The following is a 25,576-nucleotide window of genomic DNA, read 5'->3' on the forward strand; positions in this document are numbered from 1 at the left end:
CACAGTGCAGACCTTGTTTGGTTCTACATTCTTTTCCAGGGTTCCGTCCTGGTTTGATTGCACAGCCATTATTTCAGTTTTCTTGACAAAGACAGAAGCTCTGTTACTCGACCTGGCAGCTCCGTCTGCTTTCGTGCTGCTCAAACAGCCAGATGAAGCAAGTGCAAAACTAGGATCATTTCTGGTTCTTGCTTGTCGACAAACAAACTCCACAAAGAACTTGAAAGGAGGAAAATATACTTTATGATCTTCTTTGTACCTGGAACCCTGCGTAATCCATTTGTCTTGAAGACCGAACGGGAGTTTTTCCACAATGGGGTTTACTCCTCGTGCTGTGTCGAGGTAAGCAAGTCCAGGCAAACGACCACTCTCTTTAGCAGACTGCAGCTCAAGCAGCAAATCTCCAAGGTCCCTCAGACGATGGATGTCTTTGTTTGTGATACGAGGGAAAGCATCAAGTCTTTTTAACATTGCCTGCTCGATGACTTCCGGACAACCATAGCAGTCTTCTAGACGACGCCATATCACTCTAACTCCTGAGGTCGGATTACTGACATAAACTGATTTGATTCGTTTGGCATGATTAGAGGAATCAGGACCGAGCCATCTGATGAGAAGGTCGATCTCCTCCCTACTAGTTAAATTAAGTTCACTGGTTACAGCTTGAAAAGATGTTTTCCACGCCCAGTAATTTTCAGGGCAGTCATCAAACCGGAACAAGCCTGAACTCACCATTTCTTTCCTCAGCAGATATGTAGTGAAGTCACTGACATGTGGCGTTGGTGTAGAGCACCTAGCAGGTTCTTGTGAGAGCGGGTCTGATTCACACTGTATTCTTACTGGATAGCTTTGATGCCTCACCTCATCATCTCCATCAAATGGATCCATCTTAACTTCCGAAGGAGAGCACTGAAAGCTGTGTTGAACTGTGTGTTCCTGTTTCATAGATACTATCTCTGCTTTAGACTCCTCTTTCTTTTTCGGCGAGTGGGAGCTAAGTGAACCTTCAACATAACTTCGTGTCACATACTGAGAATTCTCACTCTCATGTTGCGAATTAGAAGTCAGATTAGGAGCATTTGGTAGCTGAGAATGTGTCTGCACATACTCTCTGGTGCGTTCAGTTCTGTTCGAAATACATGAAAGTTTTTCTAGATCTTCACCTAGTTCATCTTCTCTGAGAACTGCAGCGTCGTAAACATCTGCTTCTTTAGATGCTGCTACAGCTTCTTTCTGCAATTTCAATACATACAGTTCAGCCTCAACCTCTGCTTTCCTACGTGCTGTTTCCGCTAATGTTTTTTGTTGATGCTCTTCTAGTTGAGCTCGTTCTCGCATCATGATGGCTTCTTTCTCTGCATATGATGCTTTTATCTTGCATGCTGCTGCTTTAGCTCTTGCTGTGGTCGCAGCTGCACTGGCTGAAGATCTAGTAGACCGATGTGATCTTCCTGACCGTGACTCTATTTCTAGTGCTTGGTCAGCTTCTTCAACATTTTTGCAAGGCTGTGACTTGTCCATCTTGATATCACAGTGTAACTCGCTAAGATTGCGCTTGCTTGTCTTCTCCCGCCGCGTAGTCGACCTTTTACTATTCTGCCCTGGCAGTGGTGTTCCGAACCAAAGCTTCGACAGATAGTTAACGGAAATAAAGCACCATCACACTTTCTTCTTGCGCATGTGATGCACACTTTACTTGATTCACTTGTAAAACTAAAAGGAAAAATACAAAAGTAGAAATTACAAAATGATTACAAATAATATACATCTTTAACATTTGTAAACATCAGCTGACATATTCAAACAGCTAAATAAACAATCGAAGCACATTAATGACGTGCACCTATATGAAAACGATTATACAGCTCGTTAGCAGATTGCGACAGATTTCAGAACAGAATATCAAGCTTTAAACATTTCAATACTTTAATCAATCTAACAGAAAAGAAGTATAGCAGATGTTTTCAAAATAAAATTAGCAACTTACGGTCGTTTCTATCACAAGGACTGAAAGCAAACAACAACGCGTCTCTGGATGCCGATCGCAGTCTCTTCTTCTATGATTATTTAAACATCCGGTTACGTTCTAAAGAATAGTGCAATAACGTTTTTCACCACTAGATGTCACAATCGAACCTCTTAAATAAATCAAAGTACAGCTTACAAAAACGAAACAAACACCATACAGTACAACTCTTGTTTTATGATATTCAAATATACAACATAACTGAATATTATAAAAGGCAAGCAAAAATGGCATTTAACATAATAGAAAAGATGAAAATAATGTTTAAAAAACACAAGGCAACGAATTGCATTCAGCATACATTTTTATCGTGTTTCTTGAATGCAGTCTTTACTGAAACTCATTCAACCTCCCACAGTGAGAGAGAGATTGCAGAAAGACTAAAAACATAAAAATATGACAACTAGTATCTGGTTAAGGTCGCTATTACGCTGTTTCTCACGTTATCCAGTTGCATTTACAGTTTAACTGTTTATTTTTTAACGATAAACATTAACTATAACACGCTTCATAAAACACCACTATTGGCCAGTTTTTCGAGAGGTCAACTGATGCGTTAAAATTTAAAGAAAAGCAGTAATTTCTTCAATATACTTGCGACTGTGCTTGAGAAACGCTGAAATGAATGTGCTTCTATGGAGGAACTATTGGTTGTTTGTAACTATTGGCCGCTCCATCACACGCTTTACTTCCGCATTCCTCAGTTCCTATGGAAGCCTATCTTAGTGTCACAACCCTCTTTTTATATGGCTCTGCAGCATACATGACCGTAGTTACCTGTGATTGGCCTGGCTGTGCGTCACTCAGAAAACAACAGGCCAATCAGAAGAGAGGCTCATGAATATTCATTAGATGGGCCAAAATCGACCTGTTTTTGAAAGAGCTCTTAAAAAAGGAGCTGTAAAAATTTATTGAGATGGATTTTGGCACTTGTACCGCAAATATATATTCTTAAGGACATCAACAACTAAAATAAACCTCCAGAAATGTGTACAATATGGGACCTTTAATGCATTAACTAATCGTAATTAATAATCGCAAATACAATTTCAAGGGAATAATGGAGAATTATGATTTTAGTCATAATGGAGCAGCCCTATCTCAAATGACACATTAATACAACTCTCCGACTGTTAATAAACATGTTGACTCTCATAAATGACTCTTTGTCTCGTCATTTATCACTTTAACTCCTGATAGCTTTAGCTCACATGCTAACTAGTTTAACACACGCGGTATGCGAACGGCCTACTCAAATTAGCTTTGTAACGAATCATTTCAAAATGATATTAGATCAAATATATGAACATTCACTCACCAGAGCAAAACAGATTTCTATATCGTCACAAAGAAGATTAATCTCAGGCTTCAACACTGGGATCTGCTCCAATCACACTTCTCTGATTTTCATGTCACTCTTCTCTCTTTCTCTCCGATGACAACACTTCAGGATGATGCCTCGATTCTTTAAGTTACGTTTTCAAGTGCACTCAGTCACATTTCTGGTTAGAATAATGTTTAAAGCAGTGAGTTTCTGGAGAAACAGTCTCGTATAATCTCGTCTTTCTCTCTGTGTTCGCACTGAAAGCAGCAGCAGCGCCGGCGCGACATGTGGGCGGGGCTTATGAATGCGCTGCTACTATTGGCTCCAAGAGATGTCTGTCACTGAAGTGAGGAGTGATTGGATGAATCTTTCTGATCTGATCTTTCTGAATCTTTGGATGAATCTTTCTGATCTGATCTTTCTGAATCTTTGGATGAAACCTGTCTGATCCGGGTGGATTATAAATTACATATTTTTTTATTTTATTCTATGTGATTATTTTGATGTCTACGTGGATGAGAGATTATAGGACGGTAGTTTGACGGAAGGGTTGGATCTTTATTAGGTTTGGGAACAAGTGAAATAGCATAAAATGGACCAGAAGTGTTTATTGAACTCTGTCGGGTCCTGCTGCTTTATTGTTAGGCATTGGGTTCAGGCGATATATTATTTTTCTATGATTGGTTTGTCCAGTGCACTGATTTGTTCTGTGTTAAGTTTGGGGAGTTGAATATTATTTAAAAAAAAAAATTATAATTAATATTTTCTTGTCTTGTGTTATTATCAGGTGAATAAAGTTTAGCATAGAAGTTTCCAAATATTGTATTTATTTCTTGTGGAGAGTTGGTAGGCTTCCCTGCGGAGTCCTTAATGGCTGCAATTGTTTTTTTTTTCCCTCTGTCTCTCTTGATTTGATTGGCTGAATATTTACTGAATTTGTTCCTATGATGGTAGGTTTCTTGACAGAGTCAACTTATTAACAACTTATTGACAACTTATTAACTGCTTACGTTACAGAAAATCTGAAAATGTCATAAATTAAGTGCTTTAAACCAGGCTTTATTGGACATTAATTGCATTAATATTCAGAGTTTCTTAAAATGTTCACAAATACATGAAGCACACATACACACATTGGGTTTCCATGTTTTATAAGGACCTGCCATAGAATAATGTATAAATTAAACTGTATATCCTGTCTCCACTAAACCTAACTCTTAAGACTACCCCTAACTGATCTATTTTAATGTGAACTAATAAGTATTTGTATGCTTTTCATTTTGACATCATCATGCCATTTAATTTTTTACTAGGTTTTGTTTAACTTTGGGCATAGGCTTCATGTAATCAGGGTGTCTACAGGTTTGACCAAGTTAAATTTAAGACATTTTAAGACTTTTTAATACCATTTTCAAACTAAATTTAAGACTAAATTGAAAGTCTAGCACAAAACTATGAAGATATTTTAAATTATTATTTTATTTAACAGATTTTTCTTGGGAATATTCAACAGAAAACACTATTCCAGAAGAAGAAATTATTTTCTATTCCATGACAAAGTCAAGGCTCTCACACACTTTGAAGCCAATGTAACAGTGTAACAAACACGGATTTTGAGTCATGGATCGGATCATTTTTCGGATCAGCAAAAAAAAAAAAAAAAAAAAGTTAGTTTTTTCCTAATTACTGAATGCTTACTTTAGGTAGGCTACTTCTCATCCACAGCAAAAACTACTATCTGAACTAAAGTTCAGTAACAAAACAAGAACGTTTATACAAATGACAAGTGTAAATGAATACAACATAAAGTTAGTAATAAAATCAATAACACTAGTATTCAGGAGGGGAAATTTAATAATTAATTGTAAAATAACTAGTGTTTCATAGTACTGCAGGTATTTATAGGACGCTGTCTCTTTAAGGCCAAATGCACGAACCGAATACTGGCACGCATCTCTTTCTCAGCTGTTTCGGTTCACTGAAGACATAAACGACTGTGTTTACCACAATACCAAAACGGGTATTAAAACATGACTTGGTATGTACGTTTCCGTTCAAATAGCAGTTAAAGAGGAATCAATCAGTGTGAATCGCGCCCTCTCTCTCTCTCTCTCTCTCTCTCTCTCTCTCTCTGCGCGTGCTCGCGTCAGGTGTGTGCGGCAACGGTAAAAAAAAAAAAATAAATCAGCATGCGTGTTCCCTTTTTAAATTGTTTGAATTGGTAAAGTGGCAAGACAAAACATGTGCTAATTATAAACTTTTACTCTATGATGGTTAAACTTCACAGTTAATCTGCGAATCAAATGCGTGTAGTTGGGCGGAAACCCGCTAAATCTGGCAACACTGAGGCGTTGTCAAGCAAGCGCGTGTCTAGCAACAGAACAGATTTAGAACCTGCGCAAGAAAAATATGATCCTCAAAGCTGAGGATTTTACTGATGAAGTGAAAATAAAGTATTGTAATAATCAAATCCACAAGAAGAGGAAACATGTTTTTAAATGAATATGAAACAGTTCTTTAAAACAAACTGTTCAAAGAAGTCATTAAGGAATATTATTTAATTCTCATATCTGGAAAACTGCATCACAAAATTACAGGTTTTTCAGGATGTTTGGGAACTCTGACTGTTTTCTCATCAGGTTTTTGAGTAGGCATTGCCTGCCTTGTGTTCTTGGAGAAAATGCCATTGATACAATCATACTACAATATAGACGGGAAATATCTGCTAGCGATAGTTATGAAGCACCTATGCATCCACATATTTGATCATAGTGATTCAGTGAATGTGAATGTCAAACCTCAGTATGTTTAGTTGACAGTGTAGAGAAGGCTGACTATAATCAGCTTGCTTCCATTTACTGAAAAAAAGTTAAAGTCGTGACGTATTGTCAAGTACGGTGACCCATAGTAGATATTGGTGCTCTGCTTTTAACCCATCCAAGTGCACACACACAGCAGTGAGAAGTGAACAGACACACAGTGAACACACACCGGAGCTCAAGGGCACCTCAGTCATAGTATTGAAGGTGGAAAGAGTGCTGTTCATTCCCACCCCCACCATCAATTCCTGCCAGTGTGAGAATCGAACCTGTGACCTTTGGGTTAGAAGCCCAGCTCTCTTACCATTGGGCCATGACTGCTCCATAAGGGAGATAAGCCTATACTGGTCACCTGAATTACAAAAGCTCTTCTGGTCTTAAATGATGCAAAAACAAGCTTTGAGCAACACACTCAATATCTGAGAGAACAGAGCCAATTCATAAGAGAACACTGTATATTAAAAGTTCACAGTAAACAGGAAAATATCTGATAGCTATAGTTATGACACACATAGTTATGGGATGATTTTAGACTCAAATTGATTAATAGATTCACACACAATTATCCATCTTCTCGACGGGACCTGGTTTAACACCCTGTGAATATAGGCCATAAACAATGATGAGTGTATGTGATGTGTGTGTGTAGATGAAGTATTGAAATTGTTACATTATTCCAAGACTTGCCAGGGTTCTTGGCTTGTGCCACTGTTGTTCACTCTCCGTACAGCTCAGCACTGGTGGAACAACTGGAATGTCTAGCTGAGAATAATGTGCAGACTGGAAAAGTAGAGCCACACCATGGTTACAGAGCACTGATCCAGCTACACATGTACAGCTGTGATGGGCCAGCTCAACAGGGATTGAGTCCTTCAGCCCCACCTGCAACAAGATGATGTTTAAAAAATATATTTAAACATATAGTAGCATAACTGATTTGTCATATATTTATATGGAATACTCAAGTAAACTACTATTTATTTTTATACACTGTTAGCTAGTAAAAACTTAACTTTTTTTCTTGTAAACACTGTTAGTAAAGGGATTAATCTTTTAATGTGGTCAGTGGAGCAGTTTAATTTGCAGGTACACTCAGAATCCTTAGACTTAGCAGATTTACATACACTTCTATACCTATCTTATGTGTTTCACCTTTCACATGGGAGGTTCAGCATACCTGGAAAAACAAACTATACTACACCTACACCACTACATTGCTACTACAACACTGATTGCTGTTAGTGAAAACATAGTATTAACTAAGCGTACACTGGTCGTTTTTGACGTGAATGGGGGACATGGTCAACGAAATGAACATGGTTAACCTAGAGAAAATAAACAAAAGAACACGACTAACCCAGGAACATGGGTAACCATCTTAACACTACACTTATCCTACACTTAAACTGTGAGGCGGTTTAGATCTGTCCATTGACGGATGACAAAACCCCCTCACACACACTAACGTTACTCCTGTCACTGGATCTTTCTTGGACACTGAGAGGAAATACAAAACCCAAATGAAAATACACACAACCAGTTGATAATCATATTAACATTACAAGGTATTTAATAACAGTAATAAAGTATGTTGTAATATTGACATGATTTAATGCGAGTTAAAATACTTCCTGCTAGCTAGTCAATGTCTAACGCTAACAGCTGATCTAGTCGCTTACAGCTGAGGTAACTGTTATCGCTACTCACCTTCAAAGTTGTGGATGTAACTTGATATGTACAATCGAAATCCTTTTACACGCTTGCAACCGGGTGCAGGTGAAGAGTGGTCAACAATCCTGTGGACATCGTTCACATCAATTTTCGGGAGGCCTTGTAAACAACGAGTGAAATATGCCATGTTTCGCAATCAAAACCTGCCGCAAACCGGAAATGGTCGACCGCACACTCAAGGCGGCGGAAGTAGAACTCCTTAGTTACGTGCACGTAGCCTATTAATTAATTAATAGGATTACAGCATTCACTTTTCTTCATTGTTAAAATAAAACAAATAAAAATAGTATTTTGCTTATTATAATTATTCAATACTGACATTTTATTTTACAGTGCAATATGAGTACTACAATAGTAAGAGTTTTTATTAATTTGTTTATTGGTATATTTAAAATAAAGAAAAAACTAAATATTATTAATTATAATTTATTTTTAATTATGGCAAACAAATTTAATTTTTTATTTTGCAATAAGCCTATTGTACTTAAATACAATAGTATGTATTTAATAATAACAATTATATAGATTTTTGTAATTTTATGTAAGTTTTGTTATAATTTAAATAATGAAAATATATAATTAAAATGTTTTGTTACTAATTATATACTTCTCCAGCATTTATTAATCTTCATGTTAATTTGATCATTTACTAACGCATTATTAAAATCAGGAGTTGTGTTTGATAACATTAGTTAATGCTCTGTCAACTAACATTAACTAACACTCAACTGTATTTGAACTAACTTTAGAAAGATTCATAAATAGTAATAAATGTACATTTCATTGTTCTTTCATGTTAGTTAATACATGAACTAATGTTAACAAACCACACATTATTGTAAAGTGTTACCAAAAACTCTTATCACTGCAATCATATTATTGCAATATCTTATTTTCAATAACAATTATTTATTAACAATATTAACAACCAGCACATGAATTTTATTTTAGGATGATAATAAATGTTAGAATTGCAACAATACTATTGAAATCTAAATCAACATTTATTATTATTATTGATTATTGTTATAATAATTAAATAGAAAGATTTATTATTATTAAATATTCCCTTTTTATTTTACAGTACAGTTGGATTATTGCAATTGTTATATATTTCTTTCTTTGCATTTGTCATTATTAAAATTATAATAAAATGTTCTAATAAAATAGTATTACATATTTTGGTTATTTTTAATTTTATATAAATGTTTTATTTTATTATTAATAATGTAATTACATTTATTTAAAAAAAATACTAATTAAATCAATAAAACTCTTACTTTTTCAGTAATCATATTGCACTGTAAAGTAAAATGTCAGTATTAATAATAATACAATAATAATAATAACAAAATATTTAAGATTATTTTATATTATCATAATTTATTTTTTATTTTATTTGAGCAAAGAAAAATATTATAATTGCAATCCGATTGTACTGTAAAATAAAAAGTTTTGATGCTAATTTAAATAATTTAATAATAATGACCTAAATATTTGATAAATAGTATTACATATTTTGGTTATTTTTAATTTTATATAAATGTTTTATTATTAATAATGTAATTACATTATTTTAAAAATACTAATTAAATTACTTTTTCAGTAATCATATTGCACTGTAAAGTAAATGTCAGTATTAATAATAATATAATAATAATAACAAAATATTTAAGATTAATTTATATTATCATAATTATTTTATTTGAGCAAAGAAATATATTAAGATTGCAATAATCCAATTGTACTGTAAAATAAAAATAATGTTTTGATGATTATTTAAATAATTTAATAATTAAATAATAATGACCTAAATATTTGTTGTATTTTTACATTATTATTATTATAATTACAGTTAATTAATAGTAGCAATAATAATAATAATAATAATAATAATAATAATTGTGATACAATTGCTGTTAATCAATTGTATCACAATAATAATAATCTTAATTATAATCTTCTGTTTTTATTTTATTAAAATAGTATTCCTGCAATTACAAAATCTTTTTGTTATCATAATAATAAAATACAATTAATATTTAGACTTTCTTAATTCTGACTTTTTATTAAATAAATATTCTAATAATATTATTCAATATGATTTTTTTTTATTGGTTTGTTTGTTTTCAATGAAAAAAAAAATACAATTACAATACAAATGTATTAGTATTTTTTATTATTTTCAGTTTATGATAATTGCAATTATTTCTCATAATATTTGCTGCAATTTAAATTATAACAAACAATAATTTTATTTAATTATTAAATACTGATTACAGTGCAATATTGTAATGTAATAAGAGTTATTGTGATTATTGCAAGAAGTTTTTTTTATTGATTTGTTTATCTGGTATAAAATAAATAAACATGAATAAATAAAAGATCCCATTATAATGAAACACAAACATCAATTAAAATCTATAAATTGCTGTGATTAATGTCATATTTTATAATGTGAGGAATGGATTATATTCGTGACACAAACATCAATTAAAATCTGAAGTTGATTTGTGATAGTGTTTATTATTTATGAGCAGAAACAACAGAAGAACATCCTAATAGTAATAATAATAATAGTGCTAAGATGATTGATGAGACACTAGAATAAAACCCAAATGTAGACACACACTGATCTGACTGTCTATATGAGGATTGATCACACATTTATTCTGTTATTTGAGTGACAGAAGTTGAGCTGCAGTATTAATGTGATGAAGAGACTCATCTCACTGTTACTGATTCATCCTCAGCTCAAAGCATTATGGGTACAATCTCTCATCAGTCTGTTCTCATTCAGCAACACAGTGAAACTGATGATCCAGACCAAACAGCAAACCCAGGACAGAGCGTCTGAGTGAATGTGGTGTGTTCTGTGTGGATGAGGCTCATTGTGTCAGAGACGCTGTAGAAGGACAGACTTCCTGCTCCGTGATCCACATACACTCCTACTCTATAGACACCATTCACTCCTGTTCTACTGATGATGATGGGCTTCACACGGAGATCAGTCTCTATGTTATTGTGTCTGAATGTGTAACTGTCAGGAGTGCAGAACAAACTCCAGGACTGATCATTAGATCCAAACTCACACTCATCACCCGATCCCTTCCTGCTGATGCTCTTATATGACACTGATATATCCACATCTCCTCCTCTCCACTCAATCTCCCAGTAACAGCGTCCACACACACTCTCTCTACACAACACCTGAGGATACACATCAAATCTGTCTGGATGATCAGGATACGGCTGATTCTCTCTCACAAATGTCACCTTTCTGTTGTCCTCAGACAGACTGAGTCCAGTGTTTGCTGTGTTTGGATCCAGTGTGAGAAAACAGGCCCCTGAACACAAGAACAGAGACATTTACAACAACAATCACTACAGCTGTGTGTTATATATAAATATATATGTGTGTGTGTGTGTGTGTTATATATATATATATATATATATATATATATATATATGCAGTGATGGGGTTAGTTACTCAAAGTAATATATTACAAAAATAGTAATATTACATATTACTCTCAAAAATATTAATCCCTTACTTTACTTTATTACTCCTGGAGAAAGTAACTAGTTATATTACTAGTTATATTACTAGTTACTTTTTTTTTCTTACACAAACCGCTGTTATTCTTAACAAAATCCACAGACAAACAAACAAAGCTCCTTTAAAGCTGACAGTGCATACGCGATCTCATAAAGCTCTTATAACAGTGGATATTATGCACAATTAATCTTTCATAAAGGTCTGCTTGTGTTGTGATTCGTACACAATATTCATCACTGTTCAAAACTTGTGAGTGAATTCTATCTTAAACACCATTGATCCAAAAATCAGCAGATGGCTACATTCCTCACGCTGCAAACAAGTTTTAAATCTAAACTGCCTATTCTTGCTCTTACTGATCATATATGTTGTTCTTGCTGCTTTTGTTTGCAATAGATGAATAACATTTTTTCTCTGAGAGTTGAGTATATTATACACAAGTGTAAGTTTGGAGGCCGCTGATTGGCTCGATCGGTAATCTGGGAAAATGGCCAAAACAAGATGGCGTCGGTGGGCGGGGCTTCAATCCGCTTCAGTGCACAGTATCTTATAACAAGTTAATGCAGTTTGCAATATTCTTTCAACATTAACAATAATTGATCAACTGTAAATTAAACATATGAATGTATAGCAGACATATAAGTAAACCGATACCGTTAATATAATAAACTATGACTAAAGATGACATTTCTTGAAACCTGTTACGAGTCAGACTGAGAAATAACTGGGAATTAAGATTGTAAACCGAACCACACATTTAACTACTAGACTTTATGATAATTATATATTAATATTAGTATTTATTTTCATATTATTTGTTCAATTGGGCTTCTGTTATAATGGTGGTGGTTTAATCAGAGGTCAGTTTCCTGTTTGGACAGGATGCAGCTGAAGTGAAGACATCTGTTCTGTGGACCTGTTAGTTTGAAGCATAGACTGTAATGTGAAAGGTAAGTTATACTGTTGTTTAATCCAGTTTTTCAAAAGTTTATGGCTGACTTTGGCTTGTTTGTGCATGTTTTGTAAGCGCATCAGAGCTGGTTTTTACAGTCTTAAAGCAGCTAGCGCGTGATGCTAATGGTGCTAGCCAATTACTGATTGAATACAGTCAGACCAGAATCGGCCATTTTTGTCAGCTTTAACTTGCTTTCATTTGCATAGCTGTAATAACAATCTGCTGGGCTCAAAGAGATATATATAATAAACAAAGAGATCAGGATGCGCACGTTTTACTCCTGAATTGTAACTTGCACTATCAGCCAAAAGTTCTTAGTTTAAGTCTCTTCTGCATTTATTTGATCCAAAATACAGCCAGAACAGCAGGAATATCTGCTTATGATATCTGTATTATTTAAAGTCAGTATTTGTTATTATAAGTTGGCTTGAGAAAGCCGGAACAGACGTTTAAAGAAGTTTTGAGAATTTTAAAGAAGTTTAGAAAAAGTTTAAAGAAGTTTAAAAGTATAAAAAAGGTGTAAGTTTAGCATGATTCTAGCATGACTAGCAAATCACTATCATGATTTTAGCATGACTGGCAATTTACTAGCATGATTTTAGCATTATTACCAAGTCACTAGCATGATTTTAGCATGACTAGCAAGTCACTAGCATGATTCTAGCATGACTAGCAAGTCACTAGCATGATTATAGCATTACTAGCAAGTCACTAGCATGATTCTAGCATTACTAGCAAGTCACTAGCACGATTCTAGCATGTTTTTAGCATGATTAGCATATTGTTAGCATGATTTTGACAGACAGATAGATAGATAGATAGATAGATAGATAGATAAGTTTAAATGAGTTTGATTGGATTAGAAATATAGTTCATAGAAGGGAAGCTTGATTGAGTCTCAAAGGATTCTGGGAGTTTAAATTTGAATTTTGACAGTTGGAGTTTGAAAAGTCTTGGCTCATTTGAACATTCCGTCAATGTAAGTCAATGGGATTTTTCCCAGTTTTAATCGTGATTTTTAGGAAAACCGTAAGTCGGATCAGTTAGAAAAGATACAGCACACCCGCTGAGATCAGACTGAAGATCTGGACTGAGTTTGGAGTTTGTAGAGTTAAAGCTCTAGGAGGAGATACAGTCAGAACATTCTGGATAGGAAGAAAATAGCATCTCAGTAAGTTGGCTCTCTCAAGCTTAATTAATTAATTAATAGGATTACAGCATTCACTTTTCTTCATTGTTAAATAAAACAAATAAAAATAGTATTTTGCTTATTATTATTCAATACTGATATTTTATTTTACAGTGCAATATGAGAACTACAATAGTAAGAGGAATCCGTCTATCATTCGTCCTTTCCATTTTCATGCTAAAGATAAAATGTAATAATATGTAATAAATAGTAGGCTATATAATTTATATATAATCAGACTAAGTATTTTTTTTTCTTTGTCATTTTTCTTTATTTCTTTCGGTTAGTATTTGGATTTGCTGTTAGTCATATCCTCTGGGTCTGAGTGCAGTGGTTGTAGACAGATTAATCCTAATAAACATGCTGCTACAACTGAAACCATTACATTAAATACTTAAAACAGTGTATTCTATAACTTCAGCAGCGTGCAGATCCTCCTTTATGTCAGGACTGTGGCGAAGGCAGCGCGGTCAATCGCCTATAGCTCGAGCACATGTAATCATATTTATTTTCTATAACGGGAAATCATATCGTTTTTATGACATAATATGTCGTTTTAACAAGACAAGATCTCCTTTCCTATTGTGCTTTGCCAGAAAGTGTCACAAATGAACAGAAACAAAACTCAGAATTGCATATAAAGTCGCAATTGCGAGAAAAAAGTCAGAATTCTGACTTTTATATCTTTATATCTCGCAATTCTGACTTTATAACTCGCAATTCTGATAAAAAAGTCTATATATATATATACAGGGGTTGGACAAAAAAACTGAAACACCTGGTTTTAGACCACAGTTAGTATATATATATTTTTTTTTATTCAGTGGTGGACATGGCTGCTTCCATAGGGTGACGCACCCAGCAATCAAATATTAAAAACAGATCCTGTTGTGTGGACCCTTTTCAATTTTGTATTTTTGATACAAAACGAAATTTTAAAATATGAAAAACCAGGCAATTTTCATTTTTCGTTTCTGATTCAAAATCAAATAACAAAAAACAAATCAGATTTTCATTTTTTGATTTTCATTTATCAATTGAAAATGGAAAGGACGAATGATAGACGGATTAAGAGAGTCCGTGTACTTTTTCGTTCATTCATTATTCTATTTTGGAATGAAAGATGAAATTTAAAAATGGGTGCAGCTTGGTTTTTTGTTTAAAAGAAAAAAAGCAGAAATGGCTGTATTTTGTTTTCCAAATGTACTGCTGTCATCAAATAATAGTAATAGAAAATTGGACGCTTTTCCGATCGTTTTTTAATTTGTAATATTTATTTGTACATTTATTGCATTTCATTTGAATGATCCTATCTTTACCCGGAAGTAAATTACACCATCGAGCGGGTATCAGTTATTATTGTCTAGTAGTATTACTTACTAAGATCCATATTACTATCACACGAGCCAATGGCAATTAAATGCACGGATGCATAGCTAGATAATGAATGAAATACAACTGTTCACCAACAGAAGATTGTATTTGACTCATGCTGCATACGCAATGACAATTATGCCTACTGTAAATATAGATTACAACTACGATTAGAGTTGTTTGCATAAAAATGCACCGTGAACATTCACACGTTTGCCTAGCTGTGAGAGGCTACAATTTATCTCCATTAATACTATTTTCTCAATTCTGCGCATATATTTTCACTTACCTTACATCAATTGCTCGATCAATATTATCATCACATATTTTTCATTTGTAACTGTAGGTACCACAATCAATTTAATATAGCTAAGTTTGTGTATTTTTACAGGTAGTAAAATACTGTGTGTGCTGCTTATAAACACCAGAGAGATAATGATTCATGAAAAAGATGGTCTTTACTCATCTCACTTGCACAAAATAAATACCGTAATAGAAAGTACAGAAACGCGCAAAAATACACTGAAATACACTGAGAATTATATGCATTTAAAAATTTGGTGGGGTTGAAGTCATCCCCCGGATCTTCTGCATCCACTCAGTCCGTACGCAGCATCAACGGGGAATGAGACGAAACGGTACATAACGATGAAGTGCTGAGGCTGTCACACTCTGAAAGGCAAGTCTCCTCTCTTGAATCCTAAAAACACTCAATGTGAAAAAAAATATATCTGTGGTAATTGTGACCCTTTAAACAACATGTGATGAATCTGATCCATGATTTTGTCGTGGATATGAATTTGGCTCCGTGCACAACATGGCGACCGTTGACGTTCGAGTGTGTGGGCATCGCGTTATGTGTGCCTCAATCCTGAGCGAGTAGGCCCTAATTGTAAGTTTTGAGCACAGAGAACTATATTTTGCAAGCACATTACATTATATTTTGAACAGAAATTAGCAATCGCAAAAAAAATTCGTTTGAGCAAAGAAAAAACGATTCCGTGCTTAATAAATGTATTTGCTATTATCAATATTAACGTGCAATAAATACCCCTCTCACGCAGTTCACTCAGGTGCTCTCTCACAAACTTTTAAGTTAATAATAAAAAAAAAAAAACACTTACCAAAATGTGTTTTAATCCATTAGTCTCACTGTAGTCATTATTTTTTTCAGTAAGCTTCCGGGATGGTGTAGATAGTTCCATAGATATCATATAATAAAGGATTATCCTATATGGATAGCCTATATGGATATGGATATTTATCAGTGATGCGCGGGTCAATGTATAAACAACCTGAACCCGACCGACATTTTCAACTAATTCTCCCGCAACTCCGACCGCAAAAAAAAAAGGCAATATTGTACCCGACCCAATTCCTGAGCCGCATGTTTAGGATATTTGCGACTGACACCAGCGATTATAGGCTATATGCGGTGGAGATGTGTTCACTGTCAAACATCATTCGGCAATAATTAGGTAATTTTGTCAAAAGTAATGTGATTACAAGAAAAATACAGATTGAATACAGTTCTTTTTTTATTTTGTCTTTCCTTTATACAGATTTAAATAGTTTCATTTTCTCCGATGTTAAATAGGATCAATAATTATTTTATTTCGATCTACAGTGTAATAAAAGTTTAGAAAAAGATTAGCCTATAGCCCTAAATATATATAGACTACAAATTCCTTTTTTCTTAAATTTTAACTTCTAAAAATTATCAAGAATATTAAATCAATTTAATAGGCTTAACGAATTTTCTTATACAAACATAGCGAATGCACTTCAAGACGAAGTTTTGCGTCAGCATTTATTCAACAGTTAATAACGCTCAACATTCAAAATATAAATATTATTGAGCCAATAAAGTGTAGGTCTATGTATTCCAATTGAGTCTAGTACTATACAAATTATAAAGGTTTAATTGTTAATTTCTGTTCAAAATATAATGTAATGTGCTTGCAAAATATAGTTCTCTGTGCTCAAAACTTACAATTACTAGCTCAGGATTGAGGCACACAAATAACGCGATGCCCACACACTCGAACGTCAACGGTCGCCATATTGTGCACGGAGCATATCATTCTCAGTGTATTTCAGTGGATTTTGTGCGTTTCTGTACTTTCTATTACTGCATTTATTTTGTGCAAGTGAGATGAGTAAAGACCATCTTTTTCATGAATCATTAACATTCTGGTGTTATGCGCAGAATTGAGAAAATAGTAGGCTATTAATGGAGATAAATTGTAGCCTCTCACAGCTAGGCAAACGTGTGAATGTTCACGGTGCATTTTATGCAAACAACTCTAATCGTAGTTGTAATCTATATTTACAGTAGGCATAATTGTCATTGCGTATGCAGCATGAGTCAAATACAATCTTCTGTTGGTGAACAGTTGTATTTCATTCATTATCTGACTATGCATCCGTGCATTTAATTGCCATTGGCTCGTGTGATAGTAATATGGATCTTAGTAAGTAATACTACTAGACAATAATAACTGATACCCGCACGACGGTGTAATTTACGTCCGGGTAAAGACAGGATCAGTCAAATGAAATACATAAATGTACAAATAAATATTACAAATTAAAAAACGATCGGAAATGCGTCCAATTTTCTATTACTATTATTTGATGACAGCAGTACATTTGGAAAACAAAATACAGCCATTTCTGCTTTTTTTCTTTTAAACAAAAAAGCAAGCTGCACCCTTTTTTAAATTTCATCTTTCATTCCGAAATTGAATAATGAATGAACGAAAAAGTACACGGACCGGGTGTGTTTTGATCATTTGTTTTTCAGTTTGAAATGAAATGAACAGAAATAAGAAAACAACCTCTTTATTCATTTGTTCAGAAAAACACAAAAATTAGATTTCGGCTCAATTTCTTTTTTCATTTTTTGGTTCATGGGTAGAAAATGAATAAACAACTTGTTTCAAATTTGTTTCAACAAAAACAATAGTACTTGTATTTTTATTTTATTGCAATCTTAAGAACAACAAAAATACATGAAGAAAATCACATGTTCATAACAAGCACAAACAGTTACAAATTATTTAAACAATAGATTTACGGCTTTAAAATGTCCAGCTTTTGTCTCTTTATTTCTTTTAATGTACTCATATTATTATTAAGGTTATTTTCTAAATGAATAAGACGACATGATCTGCGTTGTAACACAAATAGCCTGAATGAAAGACCGCTGGATTTTCCCTTACTTTCAAACAAATAGTCTTCTTAGTTTTTGGATCATGATTAATTTAATAAAAACACACGAGAGGTTTGTGCCAAAACAGCAAACGAAAATTTGCGAAGCGTAAGCGAAAGCTGTGGCAACGCATTCAGAATCCATGATTCACGAAAACGATTCTTTGAAAATCATTAACAAAGAATGAATCATATTTGAAGAGCATGTTAAAATCGTGCGACTGAGTTCATTTTTTCATTTTCATTGTGTTTTTCTTCTTTTGCAGTGGCATATTTTTGATCGTTTCTTGGAAAGTTACGTTCAGTTGTATAGGCACAAAAATAATCCCATACTTTTCTGGACAAAAAGTTTCCACACAAATTTTTGTGACATTTAAACTATCGATATAGAATTTATGCGCTAAAGTTAAACGGAAAAAGATTTTGTCGACATATTTTATCGATAAATGGCATTTCAATCAGCTATACACAAAGCCGCCTGATAAAGAAGTGGGTATACGCCGTATATCTGCATAAAGCCTCCACTACACCACTGACCTTAAGTCTGCAAACAAGATGAGATGCCGCCCTTCATTCACGAGAGAGGCGGGAGGAATAATACGGTTTGACTGACAGTTTGAGGAGCCAATGGCGTCACCAGGTTTAGTGGAGTCGCTTACTGACCCAGAAACAGTGATCCGTAGCACTGCTTTGGGGAGTGTCACATTTAGGGCAGAGCACGCCTCTGAAAAACAATGTTTACACCTGTTTGCGTTTCATCGTCGTCTTTTAACGGCGGTTGACAAACTAAACACTGGCATCTAATGAAAGTTTACAAAGTGCATTTACTTTTGATGATTTTGTCAATGAAATGTAATTTCAGCTCAGTAATCCACCAGTTTCCAAACACTCAGAATCATACGTCAAACTCTTATGTTTACGAGTGTTAGCTGAACTGGTGGATTCACGTGTTCATTCATTTCATATATAGACTATGGTTTAATAAAAACAGATTTTGTCATTTTTAAAGGTCATTTTTGTTGCTTGTCTTCACTCATCTGACGCATTTTGTCTCTTCTCCGACTCCGCAGCTCTGTTCATTAGTTTAGTGTTAGTGGCACCAGTCCAGCTGTTTGCAGGAGTTACTCGTGTTATTTCTCCATAACGGGAGTGTATGTGAGTGTGAGTGTGTGTGTGTGTGTGTGTGTGTGTGTAATATGTGTGTGTTTGTAGACATACATTTCTGTGGTCCTGCTGTAATCCTGGATTCTCCTCCATGATCCACACTAGAAAACACACAAAGAGACACATTCAGTCATTTTATTAAACTGTTGCTACGCAGTACTTGGGTGGTTGCTATGCAGTTGCTATGTGTTCTGAGTGGTATCTAAGGCATTGCTATGCAGTTGCTAGGGTACTTTTGGTGGTTGCTAGGCTGTCACTATGTAGTTGCCAGGGTCCTTGGTAGGGATGCAATGAGCCAATGGATATCACACAAGCAACGTGAAAACTGCGCAATATGTTAAAGTGAAAGTAAAAACTGACAGTGCTTTCAGCATCTGACATGCATTCTCTCCGAGACAATGAGAGACGATTATACTTCATATGCTGATATTAATTTAGTCTTCTACTATTGTGTAAGGGTTGTTTTTTGAAAGACTTAAAGCTCTTAATTTGATGAAACTTCAAAATTCATTGAATAAATATGAGCGCTGCACGTTTCAAAGTCATTTGCTGCGCTGCTTTGTTTACCATTCTGACAGCGCCTCCTGCTGGAAGAGAAACACGTAGAGTTGGAAATGTGAACTGATGGATAATGTGTTATAAAAATTAAAAAAAATTTAAACAAAGTGAGTAAAATATTTGTATATGTTAAGTAATATAATACTTGATTGATAATAATTGTTTAAATTAATATAACTGATTTATTCTTTGAAACTTTAATATTAATTTATGCGATTACAATGCTTTGATTTTAGTAAAATTAGTACACAGTCATAGCCATAAATGCAGGTTGACATACTTGAGTTTGTCCAGTGAATATTTTGGATCCTTCAGTTTCTTAGAAAGCAGCTTCACGCCTGAATCTCCTGGATGATTGTAGCTCAGATCCAGCTCTCTCAGGTGTGAGGGGTTTGAACTCAGAGCTGAAGACACATAACCACAGCCTTCCTCTGTCACCATACAGCCAGACAACCTACAGACACATATAACAACAGTCCACATCACATTAGTGTTTGTTTGATTCTTTTATATTGAACTGATTATTCAATAAAAACAACTGGTCACAAAAAAGATCAGGAAGAAACAAATATTCCCCCAAACCATTGATCATTATATACATAGTCACGCTTGTAAATACAACACTGAAATCCACACTTGAACATTTTAAGATTTTAACTTTCCCAGATGTCTGTTTTAAATGTTTTAATTTGTTTTTAAAATTAATTATTTCTCATGGGTTTGAATCAGATTTAGTCAGATGGTCATTTTACACCCAGATGGTGCATCTTACCCACTGACTCGACTTGGGTCAGGATCATATAAAATTATAAGATTACTTTAATTAGGATAAGATGGATACTTTTATTGTACTTCTGCGTCATTTTCACTTATCTTGAGGGCCACAAGTAAAAAAAAGTAAAAAAAATTCAAATAAAATGGCTAACCTTAGTCCTCTCTCCCCTATAATATTAGACATTTAATATTTTACAGCATACAGCTATATAACATACTAAGTAACAACTAAATTAGAACTTTTATATTACTTTAACTTTTTATAAGCCTACTATTTATACAATTTTAATAAAATATTATATGATGTGCAAATTTTGTGTTATATTAGATCTGATTGGGAACAATATTTTTGTTCAAATCAGTGGATCTTTAACGGAGCGGTAAAGGAGCGCTGTGAGCTGGTGATGGGGGTTGGTGAGAGGGGCACCTCAGTCGATGAGGACAGAGGGACAGTGGCTCTAGCTATAAGAGCTACTATTATACTGCACTTCCGTTTTTTTTTTTTTTTTTTTTTTTGCTGCACTGTACACATAAAAAAATGCCATTAAAAGCATGTTTCAAAATTAAATAGCTAGTTATGTAGCCTTCTTAAGACTCAAATCCAGATCAGCCTGCATCAGTTAACTGTGTTGCATCCTACTAAAAGTAGCCAAATTCTATTAAATTTTTAGGCCATATTCACAATTTCAAATGTATATTTCAATTATCCAGTGCTACATCCAAACTAGAAGTAGCACTCATCTGTTTTATGACATATGGAGCCTATTTGCCATGTCAAATGTGGGACAAGTTAGGCTGACATACTGATTAGCCAAAGCTCACTGTGTCATATCTTTGCCAAAACTATCCCAGAAACATGTTAATATACCTGGGCCACATTTGCTGAAACAAACGTGGACCACATTTGGTTTACACCCTGATAAGTCTTTGTCGATTGTGCCACATTTTTGCCAAATGTGGCCCACATCCGGATGCTGTCTGGGAATGTTGACTCTTGTTCTGGCATTGCATTGAGAACAGATTGTTGACAAAAATCAATGGCCATTTATTGTGGTAGCAATTTATTAATTATTTTATGGAAAACCAGTTACCTCAGTATCTCCAGCTGACAGTTTGGACTCTTCAGTCCTTCAGAAAGAAGCTTCACTCCAGAATCCTGCAGGTCATTGTTAGTCAGGTCCAGATCTCTCAGGGGGCAGTTTGAGGACTGTAGAGCTGAAGACAAACTCTCACAGGACTGAGCAGTGAGATTACATCCACACAGTCTGTGAAGAGAACAAAACAAACAGCCATATTAATGTCAAATTATCAGATAGGTTATATAGTTTATAGGGGTGTGACGAGTAGGGCTGGACCAGAATATTCGATTATTCGAATATTCGTTCGGTGGGTTGGCATTCGAATTTAAATTTTGAGATTCGAATATTGGTGTGTTTTTTTCCATACACCTTGCATCTCCCGCGAAAGGTTCTCATTCGTGCTTAAATATGAATGAAGAAGAACAGACTGCTGCACCACTAACACAGAAACAGCAAAAAAAAAAAAAAAAAAAAAAGAGAAATTGAGTAATATTTGAGAGACACTATAAAGTACAGTCGGGCTCATGCACTTGAATGGTTGAAGCAAAACTAGGGCTGTGACTGTCGTAATGACAACCGCGCCTCTGCGTTTAAATGCACGCAGTAGCCTAAAGCTGACCGCAAAGCCCCAGCAAAAATAATTACCCTGAATGTGTCGGGGAAAAGTAAGGAGATACGTGAATTATTTTTTAATAAAGTAGTATTTCACAAAAAGATGAAGTGGACGACCTTGATGTCATTTGCTCCTTTAATATGGACGCGGCTTTATAATTTGAATTATTTAAATTATTTTTTTACAGTTTCGGATGATATATTAGTCTTACCTTTATGAGCAAAAATGAAGTTTCACATAGTGCTGGTGCTTTCATGTTCTGCAAAGCGTGCTTATATCTATGGGTTTAAATTGAAATCGTGATGACTTGGTCGTTACATTAAAAAACAAAAAGTTTAACAAACAAAAAGTGTTCCAAATATATTTCTAAATTAACTTTATAACCTAAATAAACGAAAATAAATGTAATCTCTTTGCTATTAATACCAGCAGCTGTGCAATGGTGAAGAGAAAGAGAAAACAGACCGGTTCCAGTCAGACTCGGGCCAGTAATTCTGATGAGCTGTCGGAGAAGGTTTTAGTAATGATTGCAACGAATGTTTGTTTAAGAGCCGATTTAACATTCTTATTTAGGCTAGATTAATATTTAAATGTATTATTTATTTGATTTATGTTAGCGTTTTACAGGCTGATTGTTCACTGACTGAAGTGCTTAAATAAACACGCACGTTTGTTAAAAATGTTTAGGCCTCATTTATTTTGGGTTGCAAAATAATATACATAGGCTATGTATTTTATATAGGCTTATACACACAAAGGTTATATATAATGTAGTAATGGATGATATAAACGATACAAAATTGGCCTACGATAGAGATTCTAATTCTATTGCACTATTGGATAATGCATGTTTGATGACGCAATCTACACGCAAAATTTAGAGCAACGAGCTGCAGCCGCCAGCCAGGTGTGTTCAAGATGCACTACACTAGCAGCCGCTCGCAGTCAGGGGAGGAGTAAAGAGACGGCCGTCAAGTCGGACACTTATAGAGGATGAAACTGTACTTCAAACATACACAAAAAAAGGAATAAAGAATAAAAAGAAATGAAACTAAATAAGAAAAAAGTTACCCTATCATTTATTCTATAGGCTTCAATTGTTTTGCTTCTTTTAGTTACTTTAATGTAATGCAATATGACGTTTATTATTTGTATCTTGGTTTTGTAGTTAGCTATAGGACATTTGTTCAATTTTTATAAGCAGTTTATTCAGTGTAGTGAAGCCTCTCACAACATCCATTAAAAAACGGCCTCTGGTTGACCTTTTTTTTTTTTTTTACTTTAACTCTTATATAATAAGAATATATATTTACCATATTGCCTAATCTTCATTTTCATCATTATTGTTTTGTTTGAATATCAGATATTCGATATAAAAATTGATTACATACAGGAACTTTTTTAAGAAAAAACACGCAGCACACGTCATGCTTGTCGTCACATAATCTGACCAATGAGATTAAAGTGTGTCGTCATCAAGGCTTTCGCAGCCGGTTTTGAGCAACTGCAGCACCTGACCTCTGCGACTGCTCTCGTTTTGCTCTCACAGTACTTTGATGGCACACGTGATCGAAAGGCGGCTGCAGCGCCGATCAAAGTCGGACAAATGATCTTACCAGAATGCATTGTTTTGTAAGGCGGCAGCCGATTTCTGGCGGCGCCGCCGCATGAAGTCAAACGCACCTATTATCTTGAATAAACATGGCTGAAAGTGACAGCGAAACAGAGGAGCTCGTGAAAAAGACTGGTGCAACCAGTACCGCCGCAACCTATACGCAGAGTACGCAGTCTGAGTAGGGCACCAACTCCCGGTGGAGTTTATATATTATAATAATACATTAATATTAATAATATACATACACAAATAAACAAAAATATAATAATATAAGTAAGGGATAATCAACGGTTTGCTGTGCGTTAAAGGATTTTAAACGAAGCGGCGGGTGATTGCCTCCGTGAAGTGCATTTTAAATCATTTAACGCACGGCAAGCCGTTGATTATCCCGCTTATTCCATGGTTATAGACAAATTAAAACTAGGGTTGATATTTGCAGCGCAAAATTTGACTGAATGGATAAAAAAGACAGTTATTTTCGTCAGTTATGACACGCAGCTCTAGCATTCTGGCCCCTTCAAATCAGACTCAGAGATTAAATAGTCCGGTAAAATCACATTTATTTGAATGAAATATAGCATTTGTTTCAGTAGATTATCGATGGACCAAGAGAGAGTGTGAAGGCAAGAGAGATGACAGTTGTGTGTGTGCGTAACGTTACCTGCCTGCATGCTGTGGGTCTCTCTCTACAAACAACAATTCATTCAAAAACAGCAGCTTTACCACCCCGCTGCTGAGGAATATTCAATATGTGCTTTATTGGCATGACAAATATTACAGTGTATTGCCAAAGCAGAGTGTTTACATTGAACGTAAAACAGATATGTATGCAACAGAAACATGCATGTATATACATTTTTAAAAAGCAGGACAAATAATGAACACATTAGAATTCTATGAACAATTTAAAATTCAATGTGATGTGTGTGTGTGTGTGTGTGTGTGTGTGTGTGTGTGTGTGTGTGTGTGTGTGTGTGTGTGTGTGTGTGTACCTGGTATTCATCACGTTGTGGGGACCAATGGGGACATTTCTCAGGTCCCCATGAGGAAACAGGCTTATAAATCATGCACAATGAGTTTTTTTGAGGAAGTAAAAGTGTGCACAATCTCCTGTGAGGGCTAGGTTTAGGTGTAGGGTAGGTGTAGGGCGATAGAAAGTATGGTTTGTACAGTATAAAAACCATTACGCCTATGGAATGTCCCCATAAAACATGTAAACCCAACATGTGTGTGTGTGTGTGTGTGTGTGTGTGTGTGTGTGTGTGTGTGTGTGTGTGTGTGTGTGTGGCGGGTGGGCGGGCTCTCTCTCTCTCTCTGTGCGTTTGCGTGCATCAATTAAAGCAGCGCATTAATATAGAACGGTGATTAAACTGACTTGGAACTACCTGTGCATTAAACGGTTTTACTGCACACCTGCCAGCCAATCAGAATCCAGTATCCAGACATTCCATGGAATAAATGTATATACTGCATTTTACGTTGAACGCAGGCTTGTAAGCACACGTAGTGACGCGCAGCATCTGCGCCACCACGCGCCCTCACCTTTTATGTTTTATGAGCCGAGGACATGCTAACATTGTTAC

The 25,576-nt window shown here is 34.8% G+C and overlaps 1 protein-coding gene across 1 annotated transcript in view; it reads right to left on the reverse strand.

The window, feature by feature from the left end:
* Positions 1-10,696: 10,696 nt before the first annotated feature.
* LOC141333049 (uncharacterized) overlaps positions 10,697-25,576 on the reverse strand; it is a 111,823-nt gene continuing 96,943 nt past the window's right edge. Inside the window, exons 4-7 of the mRNA XM_073837994.1 lie at positions 21,778-21,951; positions 20,193-20,366; positions 19,409-19,455; positions 10,697-11,247 (exon numbers count right to left, since the gene is read on the reverse strand). Coding sequence (XP_073694095.1) covers positions 10,697-11,247; positions 19,409-19,455; positions 20,193-20,366; positions 21,778-21,951 — 946 coding nt within the window. The remainder of the gene's footprint in view (positions 11,248-19,408; positions 19,456-20,192; positions 20,367-21,777; positions 21,952-25,576) is intronic.

The sequence above is a fragment of the Garra rufa genome, chromosome 4 (assembly GCF_049309525.1).
Source record: "Garra rufa chromosome 4, GarRuf1.0, whole genome shotgun sequence".
Classification (NCBI taxonomy): Eukaryota; Metazoa; Chordata; class Actinopteri; order Cypriniformes; family Cyprinidae; genus Garra; species Garra rufa.